The following is a 13277-nucleotide window of genomic DNA, read 5'->3' as shown; positions in this document are numbered from 1 at the left end:
GGGCACAACTAATGGCGGCCCAGCACAAGTGCTCTCAACTGACAGGCAGTGCTATACTAGTGAAATGCTCAACTTGCAACTGATAGAAGTCTTTTCACAGCATGTGTAACCTTTAGCAATGCTGCTGAGTTGAAATGCTCAGTGAGCATGTTGGGTATTCACTAGACACCCAACAAGTTTGTCCAGTCAGTCTGAGGAGAACTACAGAAAAGCACTAATCAGGCACTGGACAGAGATGCACAAACAGCCGCAATATATAATATAAAATACAGAATGTTGAGGCACCTAGTCACAATACAGCATTTTACTAGGTCTTCAGTAGCTCCTTGAACGGCAAAACAGAATATTGAGGCACCCAGTCACAATACACCGTTTTACTAGGTCTTCAGTAGCTCCTTGAACAGCATTAAATAACCCCATCTTATAAAGTTAATCACTAGCAACGTTCCAAGATGGCCCCCAAACACTGCTATACTAAATTGTGTTCAGTTAGCAATTTTTACTGAAATCATTAAACACTAAAATCTTGGATGTTAAATGACAATGTAAAACGCACTTTGTGGTGTTTGAAGGAACTGCTGAAGTAGACAAATTAAGCAAAAACTTGTCAAATCTGTTTACAGCAAGAATTTCAGTAGGCATCTAAAGAAACTTTAGTTTATTCACAAACAGTTGTGCCGTAGAATAAATTCCAGATTTGTTCCAAGTGGTTGTCTTTGTGTTTCTTTCAGAATAATCCTTAATCTGAAATACTTTTCTATGCATTTTAGTTATGGGAATTCTTGCATGATAGTGACTTGGCTAAGAGCCTCTGTTAAGAGTGTTTTTCTGTAAAAGCGTTGTCACATCTGAAGAAATTTGTCTCCCTTTTTCCATGTGAGCTAGCCAGCTTTGTTATTTTTACTAACTCTGTCAAGATATTGTGTATGCTTCCAGATATCATTCCACTCAATATTATTTATTTTTCTTCTGCTGGTTTTCATAGTTTCTCTGGAGAATGCATTTTTGCATGTATAGTGTTGAGTTAATTCTGTGCCCTGGTCACATTCTGTTATGGGTATAATGTCTCTGTGTAGAAGAGGCTGTTCTGGAGTGGATGCCTGTGGGCACCCTGTTTTTATTTGTGAACCTTTGCTTTTATTCACGTTCAGCTTTGAAGATGTGCTGGACTCCGTTTTGATGTTGTGCTAAACTCCACTGCTCTAGCTAGTTTGTAAGCGTTCTCCCAGGGTAAGCTAAAATATTCAAGAGCACAGCTTATTTCACCAAGTGAGAACCCCCCGGCTGTATTTTCTAGGTCTCTGGAAGTGGCATCCTGTCTGTGTAGCAAAAAAAAAAAGAAAACAATCTGTTAGTAGCGTAGGCTTGTCTAAAATAAGCAGACAGTGCATATGTAATGAATGTATGCTGTAATTTCATTGTATTAGGTGTATCTTTATTTAAACAGACTGTAAAATTAACATTCTTCAGGGGAAGCTGCAGCATATTGCCGGATTTGTTTGAGTTTCTTTTTGAGAATCTCTGTATGTATGTAGACATGTAATTAAGAATTTAGGATTTTGAAAAAAACATTTTGCCAAAAATCTGCAGACTTTCTTTTAGGTTTTATATTGTCACAATCTGATATGTCATTTTTGTGCCATAAAAGTAGGACTGTTAGTAAAGGGGGAAAATGCAGCTGTACTGTGTCATTAACAAAAAATACATTTTTTTTTGAATGGTTATTTCTTTTTAATGCAGCAAAGCCAAAAAACAGTGCCTTAGCAGAGATTTCACAGTTGCAGACAGATATTCCTATTCCGAAGTTTAGAAGAGGAAAGCGTGAGTCAGAGCTAAACTACTTACATCGTATGGAAAGGGAGACCCAACATGTTATGTTTCTCAGCAAAAATCAGATTGATCGACAGCCTGAAATTGAAGAAGCTAAAGTGAAGCCAGGCAAAGAAGCTAAAGTGAAGCCAGGCAAAGAAGCTAAAGTGAAACCAGAGGTGATGAAATCAGAGCGGAAAAAAAAGTTAGTGTTGAAGCAAAAATGTAGAGTCGTGAAATGTATTTTTAATACTTTAATTAGAATTCTTGAACTTTAATTAGCAGTATACTTTTATTTATTTTTATTTATTTTACATTTGTTGACTGGGAAAGTCCGACTGGGTATATGCCCATTTTCAGCGGAGGCCTGGGGAGAAAAGTTCCATATATTCAGACATATGAGATTTACATAATATGAGTACAATCTAGCATATCAGATGAAAAAAGAAAGTATAATTATAGTAGACACAGTTCAACAGGAGAAATGCCATGTATGTCAGAGTATATCACAAGGAAGGCTCCATGTATTCAGACAAGCAAAATTTCACATAAGAGTGTAATCTAGCATTTCAGAGGGGAAAAAAACAAAAATAGCGTATTTATAGCAAAGACAGTCTGACAGGTAATGACATATGTCAGAGTATAATAACAATATAATGTGCAAGACATTTGCCTAGTAGTATTAATTTCTCACAGAGAAAAGAGTAAACCTCGTACTGCAATCCTCTGCTAGTTAAGGATATGAAATAGTAATGAAATACTGATAACCTGTTGACAGCTAATAGTGGAGCTGGCAGCTAATTAGTGGTATAGGAGAAAGGGGGTGTTAGTTGGGGTATGGACAAGGACATAGCCAGTGAGATTTTAGGTGTGCTTTAAGAGCATTTTTGAAGAGACTGCTGGAAGGGAGGGAGGGTAGTTATGGCAGTGGGAAGTGAGTTCCAAATTTTGGATATGGAGTAGGAGAATAGCGCTTCCCCTGCAGAGCTATTGGGTTTGGTGACTTGGAGTAGATTTTTGTTGCAGGAGCGAAGGGGTCTGGAGGATTGGTAGGGTTGGAGAAGTGTATGAAGTGAGGAATTTTAAGAGGGTGGTTTACAAGTTTATGAGCAAAGGTAAGTTGGGTTAGGTGTAGGAGTTGAGGGAGCTCAAGCCAGTGTAGGTTTCTAAGGAGGAGACAGTGGTGTCTATGATGGGAGTCCCCTGATGCAAATTTTGCAATTTTATTGTAGCAGGTTTAGAGTTTCTTTAGGTCTGATTAATGAAGATTTGTAAATATGGGTGGTGCATAGAGTAAGATTGAGATTAGTTGGGAAGTTGCGGTAGAGATTCTGGCTGGTTTGGTTAGGTATTGTTGGTTTCTATACAAGGCACCCAGTTTTTTGTGGACTTTTTTTATCGTGAATGATATGCGAGTGTCAAATTTGAGCTTGTTGTCAATCTGTACACAGAGTAGCTTAGTGTGGGCTGTTGGTGAGATGGAAGTGTCTTTGGCAAGTATGTTGAAATGGGGGATGTTCGGGGTAGATATTGAGGGTTGAAAGATGAGGAGTTTGGTCTTATTTGGGTTGAGGAGGAGTTGAGCATTTAATAGCCAACTTTCAACAGAAGAGAAAGGTGCTTGAGTGATCTGTTGTAGTTCTGCTAGAGTTAGAGCTGAGCAGATGAGTGGCGTCATCTGCATACTGTATGAGGGAGGCATGTTTGGTGGAGGTGTGCAGGTCATTGGTAGAATGGAGGTGTGCAGGTCATTGGTAGAAATGGAGAAGAGCAAGAGCCAAGGATGGAGCCTTGGGGGAACCCTGAGAGTAACAGGGAGGCGAGGGGATAGATCGTTGTGCCAGACAACTGACTGCTGGCAGCCGTGCAGATAGCTGTGGAACCAACTGATGGCAAGTATGGAAAAGGAGAAGATGGAGAGTGCAGAGAGTAGTAGATCATGTGATACAATATCAAAAGCCTTTGATAGGTCAAGAAATAGAGCAGAGGATGAAAGGCCATTGTTTTTATGTTGGAGAATGGTGTTAGTGAAGGAGAGCAGAGCAGTTGTGGTGCTATGGTGTGGTTTGAAGCCATGCTGTGTGTAGGAGAGATTATTATTGTCTAGGAGATAATTGGAGATTTGTGAATTGATACATTTTTCTTGGAGAGAGGCGAGAGGATGGCAATGGGGCAGTAGTTGGAGATGTCTGTTGAGGGGCTGTCTCTGTGTAGGGGTATGATGTGGGATGTTTTCCAGAAGGTTGGTACATAGGACTCCAATATGGAGCAGTTGATTAATATGGAGATGGGATAAGCTAAAATATTGGCTGCTATTTTTAGGTGTTCTGTGGGCAGGTTGTCCGCTGCTAGTCTTCTGGGTTTAAGTTTTGTCAGTAGTTTTTTTTTTTATTTTGGAGGTGGGTACTGTGGAAAGGAGGGAGGGAAGGGTGGAGTTGGTTTGTGTGTAGGGGGTGTTGATGTAGGGAAGTGTTTTTTAGTTTAGGATAGAATGAGCTCTGTAAAATGTTTGAAATAGTCAGCTATGCTACAGGTGGAGAGAGGGGTGGTTGTTGGGGGGGGGGGGGTTACCTTCCCTGGGCAGAGGATAGAGTTAATTGTGGACCAGAATTGCTTTGGGTTGTTTTGGGAGGAGTTTAGGGATGTCTGATAGAAAAGGGCTTTGTCTGTTTTTACTTGCTTTTTGACTTTGTTACGTAGTTCAAAGAATAGTTGCCTATCTGAGGGGTTTTTGGTTGTGCACCATTGTTCCCATATTTTATCCCTGGATTTCATAAGGTCTTTGGTGTTTTTGTAGCCAGGGGGATTTTTTAGTTTGGAATTTGGTGCATCTTTGGGGGGGGCATGGGGGTTAAGGATGTTGAGGAAAGTGCTGTTAAAGTAGTGGACTGCTTCATCTAGGTTAAGGTATTTTAGGGGTGACCAGTTTATTTTTGTAGGGAGGTAGTGAAGGAACTGGAGTTGAATTTAGCTTTGTAGCAAATGTGTCGGTGGACAATGGGTTTTCTGCTATTTATGTGGTGTTTTAGTAGGAAAGTTGGGGAGTGGTCACTTAGGGAGTCTGGTAAGGAGCCTGCCAGGTAAGAGTGAGGATCTTTGTTGACTAGGGCCCAATCAAGAATGGTGTGATTATTGAGGTTATCTATTTATCCTGGTTGGGGATTGTATAAACTGTGATGAGCCATGGAGATCTAGGTGGGGTGCTGGCGGTTTTCTATTGCAGGATACCCAGTTGTTGATGGTCGCAGAGTATGATGGTTTCTTGGGGTAGGGAGAGATTGGCACAATTTAATAGGTTTTCAAGGGGTATATTTTGGCCTGGATGGAAGTAGCTGTTTATTAAGTTGATTGCTTTCTTAGGATTTAATTTTAGGGTAGCATAGAGTATTTATCCCTTGTCAAGCTGGGGAGCTGACTGGGTGAGAATTTGGATATTGAGGTGATGTTTATACATCAGTGCCACTCCTCCTCCTTTTGTGGATATTCTGTCTTTGCGGAGGATGTTATAACCAGGTGGGAGTATTTCTTCACTTTTGATGTGAGGTTTAAGCCAAGATTCGGTTAGGATAAGGATGTCAGGGGAATACAGGTGTTTGTATGGCTGGAGGTCTTGGATTTTGTTACAGTTGCTTCTGATAAGAGACATAATGAGGAGGTCTGTTGGCTTTTTAAGTGTGCTTTGGGTGATAGGGGAGGTTTGTGGAGAGGTTGGAGAAACTGGGGCCAGGGTTAGGGTGCACGTCTCCACTGAGAGTAAGTTTAGAGAGAATGCGGAGGATATGTTTTATATATGCAGTGAAATACTTGTGGTATTTTAAGAATTTGCATTCAGATGAGGTCCGGGCTTGATGATTAGGTAGATGTGGTGGAAGGAGGCATTTTGGGGTTGGAGTAGTGAAATTGTGTGGTGGGAATTTGAGAGGGGTAGTTGACAGAGTGCAATGGAAGTGGTTGGGAGAATTGACTGAAATGTCTTCATACGATGTAGTAAAGGCTAGAATAGTGCAGCAAAAGATTATAATTGTAGTAGTTAGTGACAGGACTGTGTTGGGATTAGGATGTATGATAAGTAGGAGGAGTAGAGGGGTAGAGATTATGGGAGGTATGAGTTGAGTGGTTGGATATTAGTGGGAGCGGTCTTTTGCTAGATTAAATTTGAGTACAGCTGGGGTGGGAGGGATTTGGGGGTAGGGAGCAGAGCGGAGTGAGCAGAGCGAACGGAGCGGGCTAAAACCTTTGGCAAGGATTGCAGGGTAAGTGTTAAATATAGTCTATTTGGGCTATATTTAATTTCTGTAGCCAAATTCAAACTTTTCCACTGGGAATGACTGTAAAGGAAATTATTAGGCAGTGGGCATAAAGGTGAGGTTGGGTAAAGAGGGTTTCAGGTGGGGACAACGTTGGTCTGAGTGTGTGCTACCCTACATATAAGGAAAGTTGAACACACACACACTGTTCTTTGCAGGGTAATGTTAATGGGAGTAAGTCAGCAGAAACCCAAGATTACCCAAGTAGAAATAAAGATTTAAAGTCCTGCAAGGAAGATGCAGGGGGTGGGGGTGCAGGTCCTAGAGTGCAAGTGTCCGAATGGTATTGTACAAAGTGTCAGGAATACAAAGATATTTAAATGTAAACCTACACAGGGTGCTTGTAAGACACCAGAAGATAAACTTTTAAAGCATCCTGTTTAACTGAGAGGCAGCTTGCAGATAGGTTCAGAGAACAGGAATCCGCACACTGTTGCAGTATAACTCTAAGTAGCTGGTAGGTAGAATAAGTTTAGAGACATACACTCATCTAGGACACCACAGTAGTTAAATCCAACAGGGAAGATTTTAGATTTAAAGATGGCTCCAAGCTATGCAAGTAGGGTAAAAAAAGATCTGATAATAATAAACCATGAATGACACAAACATGGTGCTTGATTACAAACCTTTTATTTCCTTTTTGCGATATTTCAACACTTTATTTGGCCATCTTAGTGTTACAGAATTGTTCCTGAATAAACGTTTTGGCGGTGTGGGCTTTACCAGCTTACTGAAGGAGTAGCTAGTGTAAAAATGAAGTATGCTTTTCTAGGCAACAGTATTTGAATTGGTAATAACGTTGCTGCAAGGAATTAAATTGCAGCAATGTACATGTTGGTCAAGGCACTGATGTGAATTTTTTATTTTATTCATCTTTTTGCTGACTGGATTAGTCGCACTAGTGTAAGTAGCCTTTTTCTGAGGTTTTTTTCATACTACCAAGGGAAATATGGCAAGGGCATCGGGTAACTTCCCTACTGTTTTGTGATAGGTACCATGGGATCCTTTGCGTCCTTCTGCGCTACCATCAGGTCAGGCAGATGGGGCCTTGGTTTAACATTTCATCTGAAGGATGGCATACTCAGAAGTGCAACACCTCCTTATTCTGCACTGCAGTCTCAGTAATCCATCCACCCACCTGGTGTAAGAATAGAGCCCACAGCCTTCTGCATTAGAGACAAGTGTGTGCTACCTTTTATACCACCGACACTGCAAGACTAGTATTGCAAAAAGAACTAGAAATGTTTGTAATAAAGCATAGCAGGTCAGCAGATAGTGGTACAGTGCTCAGATGAAGTACACTTGTCCAGGACCAGACCTTCAGAGGTATCTAGCTCCTGTGTTTGTACAAGTTGTAGGGCTTTTGTGTGACCTTTCCCATCAGGTTGATACCAAAAATGTCTCCAAGTGCATGTCATTCACATCCGATTTTGCACTAAAATATGACAGAAGAGGAACAAAAGGCTAGCACTATGAAGAATATTTAAAAAAAAAAATCCCAAAGATTTCTTCAGTTTATTTACTGTTTTGCATAAATCATTGGAGCTTTGTGAACACTTACTTTGCAGTGGGATTCTTTTGGTTCCATATGTATAGGTCTTTCGTAGTTCCTCCACTTCAGGGACTTAGGAGAAAAAAATTGACAGCTTTATGATTGCTGTTTGGCCACTAAACATGTTCTACAAAGAGTTTCACATAACACTGTAAGAGAAGAATGAAAAAAAAAAGTTGTACTGAGAAAGTAAGAGTTTTAGCTCAAATGTGAACACTATTGTTTGCTACTCAAATTTTTTCATTTGGGGAAAATCGCGGACTGTTCCTTGTATGGTAGAAGTTTGACTGGTCTGACACATGCATTTTTTTTGCTATGAAGAAAATCCTACTTTCCAGTATTGTAAATGTTCGTCTTACAAACAAGATGCAGTATTGCTGGTGGGGTAATTGATGCAGAGCAGTGCTGTCTTGCTCTTCGCTTGCCAGTGTGTCAGCGAGATGAACATTGTTGGTAGTTATGAGGAAACAATGGAGATCACATTTACACTGTTCTGACATGACGTGAGAGCCATATTGTTTTACATTTTGGATACAGAGTTTTGTTATATGCCCCTACACTACCACTTTGTAGGCAAATGTGCCTCATTGTTACTCTAGAGAGAAAATCCAGCTTAAAGAAAGAAGTGCGGGTTGTTTCAAAAGCGGAGGAAGTTGCTGTAGGAAAGGCTTATTTTGTGCATTTAGTTTATCAAGTTTTATTGGCTTTCAAGCCCATGCAACTTTTGGCATTCCCCTGACACCCGATTTGTTTCTTTAATCCTTGTTTCTGTATAGAATAACATCATAGAATTGTCTTCCTAATAAAAGTATGACAGTTTTCTTAGCACCTCACAAAGCAGCAATCATAAAAACTTCTAAGCAGTTGAGTGGGGAATGCATTCAAAAGTCACACACAAAAGCTCGTTGGCCCTCCCACTACATCCCCATGTCAGGGCTTTGACTTTCCACATCCCTGTGCTACTTGCATATGCCAACAAGACCACACTGCCTAGTGGAGATAGCCAAGATAGTGCAGCTTGCTGTAATGCTGTTTACATTGGCATTGATACAGAGTGCGCTCCTAACATGGAGTCATTCATTTGAGACTGGATCTAGAAAGAGAGTCCTCTTATCTGTATTATCTTCCTCCTTACAGCATTCTGTTCTGACCTCCTGTCTAGGAATGTACTTGCATAAGAACATTTAAAGACAAGGAATTAAAAAAAAAAAAAAAAAGACCTTCCAAATGTTTCAGCCTTACCATACTGCACTTTTCACAGCCTGATATAATTGCCTACTTTTTGGTAGGTAACATCAGATCTCCTTGTCTTTTTTTAATGTATTTACAAGGGAACTATACTCCCCACATAGCATTTCATCTTTGCAGCACTACTGCTGTGATTTCACAACAGATTTCAAGACACCCACCAGTCTAATTCTGTATTACTTGCATACAAACTCTGACAAGTGCTGATCATTCGTGGCTGATCTCCCCGACAAATCCAGCAATGTCAGAAATGTGTTTTTTTTTTTTTTGTCCTGTTTGGTAATTTAGTAATGGGTCTAAAGTCAACAGTTATTTTGGACCACCTAAACTGTAGTATATGCAACTGCTGTGTCTGGTATTTGACAGTGTTGTACAGTTTTTATGTTAACTAAGATGATCGAATAATCCAAGAAAATGTATGAGCAATTAAACAAAACAAAAAAACACTGAACGCAGAGAAGAGAGCACACCAACGTATATATTATAGACTAGGTACAGTTGCCCAAGACCAGACCTTCAGAGATATCCAGCTCCTATGTTTATTATTCGCTGTTCGTCCATAGACTTCATCAGAAACACTTAAAACCTTACACTCTTAATTTTTATATACACATAAAAAAATCACTCTACTGACTTCCTCTGTCCAAGAGGGACATGGGCACCACCCCAGGAGTGAATTTGCAGTCCCATTGATCTAGGTTGTGATTGAAGAGGATCAGGGAGGGGTTCTGTTTCACGTGAATTGGAAGCTTGTTCCAGAGAATAAGTGTTTTGGAGATGCATCTCTGTCCAGCATGACCTGTTCATTATATTAACAACACTGGGGGACTCTGTGATTGCTCCCAATTTGCAGTCATCAGCGAACTTGGCCAGCCACCAGCCGTTCAAGTTTGCCTGGACTTCTGAGAAATTAATCCCGAACAATGAGGGGCCCAGCACGGAACCCTGTGGGACGCCACTGGTGACTGGTCTTTTGTTAGAGGTGAAGTCACCCATTTTGACAATCCTGTTGGTGAGCCAGTTGGCTACCCATCTGGTAATGTAGGGGTTAATTTTCAATTGGGAGAGTTTCTCTATAATACCTGAGTGGAGGATTGTGTCCAATGCCTTGGCTAGGTCAAGATAGGTAGTATGCACTCTTTTCCTTGTCCAGGGCCTTGGTGACTTTCTTGAAGTCAGCCATGTTTAACAGGCATGATGTAGCATTAACAAATCCGAACTGGGTTGTGTCCAGAGTTTGGAGATTACCTATGCCCTTGTTAATAAGGTCCATAAGGATTCTTTCCATCAGCCTTGCAGATGAAACTAGTCAAGCTTATGGGCCTGTAATTCCCAGGATCTGTTGATGGTCCCCCTTTGTGCAGAGGGATTACTGTTGGCTTCCACCATTCTGACAGAACATAGCCAGTTGTCAGGCTGGGGGTAAACAGGGATCCAGGTGTGTCTGCTAGGTCATTTTTTTAAGTTGTTTAAAAGGCAACCTAAGATGTTTTCTGGTCTCATTGATGCTGTGTTTTTGGCCTTGGAGAGTGCTGAGATTACCTGTTCTGTTGAGATAGTAGGCTGATGAATGGTGGCAGATATATTTTGGGGGATGACAGGAGGGGATTGGGGGTAAAGTTTGCACCAAATCTGTCAGTTAGCCGGTTGGCTATTACCTCCTTGTTGAGTATGGGTGGTACCATTCATAACCAATTCATTGCATAGCTGGGTGCTCCTTTTTAGGTTTTGGACATGGTTAAAGAATTCCTTGTGATTATCCTTAGCTAAGGAGGCTATTTTTGCTTCATAATTAGCTTTTGAGGATTTGACAAGATCTCTTATTTGTTTGGTTAAGCTAGAGAGGGATTTATTCCTTTGCTAGAGAGGGATTTATTCCTTTGCTGAGACAGTCTCCTCTTGTTCTTGGACATTAGTTCCTTTCTCTTGTTGTATAGCTTGTTTATACTAGGGGTCCACCATGATGGATTTTTTTTTTTTTTTTGCAAAACCTGGTCATGGTCAGGTACTACCAATTCTATACAACTGCTGTTTTGCATTGTTATGTGTGGTAAGTGGTTTCCATTTGAGAGGCCTCTGATCCTTTGGTAGGTTATTAGTGAGTACCTCCGCATATGTAACTGTCATGTCCTTGTTTAGTATGGGAAGTGGGTGTGTCCTGACAACCTGTTTGACATTAATTTTACCCTTATGTGAGAGTCTTGCCTTCATTTTCATAGTGTAACTACATCTCTCACATAAAATATTGGTTTGGTTCAGGAGTTAATGGCTGTCAGCATACATGAGACCGTTGCTACATTGCCTCAGGATGCTCATGTCTGTTAGAATGAAAAGAGAGATGATGGGAAACTGCCTGTCCATGATAGCAGGCTTTTGGTGTATGTTTTATTAGGGAAGGGAATGGGTTAGTTTGACAGAACTGTGCTGGTAGTGCTGAGACTACAAGAGGGACCTACACTTTGTGTAGGCTAAGGTTGATCAGTAACTCAACGCTGCTCAGTGCAAAACTGAGCTGCTCCTAGAGCAGCAGAAAAGCTTGGAAGGTTTTTACTGATAGCTGTTTAGGGAAAAACCTGAGCTTCTAGGCATTTGCATCTATACAAGGGTACTGCTAACCACCGCTGTGTGAAGAGCAGCACCACACAAAAGCGAGGCTTAAATACTAACAAAGAGAAATAAGTTTAAGCTAACTACCAATCAGAAAAGTACACAATAAGCTTTCCATCAGCAGTCCCCAACTCTGACAGTTTAGATCAGCACACTTCTGCCACAAAGGTGCAGAAACGCTTTCTTAATGTAGAATAGCTGGTGTGGAGCCCAAGTATAACAAGATCACACTAACTACAATAGCCCTACAACTGACGAGATACAATGTAATACAGTGCGGTTAGCTACTTAAAGCAGCAGCAGACAATACATGTTTGAACCTTCTAAAGTACAGTCATAGTATATAAGAGAAGTGCAAAAAGATACTTGGAGCTTTTTTGTATGCTTTCCAGCTCAGATAGACTAGGTAAACACCTACTGCCAGTAGATGAATAAAGCCCAGCCCTCCTAATGTAAAAGCACATTAAAGAAGTGTCCGGAGTGAAATGCTACCACAAACAAGCTTAAAGGTATGGATACAATAGTGTACTTTAAATGTTTTTATAAAAGTGTGCTTATTCAATAAAATTCTTCGCTTTGTATAAATGAGCCATCTTATAAAGGCACTGAAAACAAGATAACTGATTTAATAAGCCCTCCAAAAAAACTACATGTAGAAATCTCAAGTGTTCCCCAACCTAAACAAACCAGGCTACCTCCCAATGCACTAGATGGAAAATCCACTGACCTCTTGATGTAAAATCAAGTGCTTGCTAGAGTGTAGAAATACATTCCTTTATCCAACAGCTAGCTAGATGATGAATTCAGAACAAGTAAATCATTAGAACAATGAGAGGTAAAATGCACTTTTTCAAATAGTTCAAGATATCAACAGCAGTGTAGAAGGGGAGGAGCTTATTAAGCTCAGTTTACAGTAGGGATGAGCAGCTTAAAATCACCAGGTTTAAAAAGCAGTTCAATGAAGGGAGACTGGGTGAGAAAAACTAGCAGGGAATCACCAGCAGGGCTTTACTTTTACACAGACATGAAATATTTTCAGAAAAAGACAAAGGCCCAGAAATTCACTGTGTATTTTAAGTTTCTCTCAAACAATTTAAATAATGAAAAAACGTGAAATGTGTAGCCTAGCTAATTTCAAATGTCTCTCTCACATTGAATAAAAACACCAGGCCAAGCAGATTTGTTAAAACGGAAAACAAACATGGAGCAGGTAAAACACAAAGCAGCTCCATCACTCAAAGCAGCTTTCTCACTCATAGACAAGAAAATGTAGGTTTACTTTCCTCACCCAGCAGGGAATCATCAGCAGTGATTTAGTTTATGCAGGCTTGAAATTGTCTGTCAAGTCATGGCTGCCAGTCTATACATTCTGTTAAGTCTGAGTAGATTCCAAGTATTGTAGGAGGGTAATCTTTCATGGTATACATAGTGTTGACTTAAATGCTGATAGTCATACAAGTCGACTTGTTGATACATTGCTTAATTCCAAACAAGGACTTAGGGTGGTCAGACTGCACTACATTGTATCATGTAATTTTTAATGACTTTGTCTCAGGGAAGCAAGACAGAGGTCCTTTCATAGTTTATTTGCCCAATCCTATCATGAATGAGTCTTCAGTAATGCATTCTGTTTTCATTATGCTCAGTGTTGTGGAATAAAGCCATGCTGTTTACAGTGAGGAAAGTGAATTTCCTATGAAGCCCAGTTTTTGTGCAAAAAATTCAATTACGTCCCATTCTTAGTAGTCTAGTAA

General features: G+C 40.4%; 1 protein-coding gene across 2 annotated transcripts in view; it reads left to right on the top strand.

Annotated features, from left to right (window-relative positions):
• Window positions 1-13277, top strand: part of CCDC137 (coiled-coil domain containing 137) — a 227398-nt gene that overhangs the window by 55443 nt on the left and 158678 nt on the right. For both annotated transcript variants that reach the window (XM_044085041.1, XM_044085042.1), the window contains exon 3: window positions 1741-2014. In XM_044085041.1, the coding sequence (XP_043940976.1) occupies window positions 1741-2014 (274 nt within the window). The remainder of the gene's footprint in view (window positions 1-1740; window positions 2015-13277) is intronic.

This window comes from Protopterus annectens, chromosome 10.part0, assembly GCF_019279795.1.
Source record: "Protopterus annectens isolate FY-2018-M chromosome 10.part0, PAN1.0, whole genome shotgun sequence".
NCBI lineage: Eukaryota > Metazoa > Chordata > Ceratodontiformes > Protopteridae > Protopterus > Protopterus annectens.
Note: the sequence above shows the minus strand (reverse complement) of the source record. Positions and strands in the feature narration are given on the sequence as shown.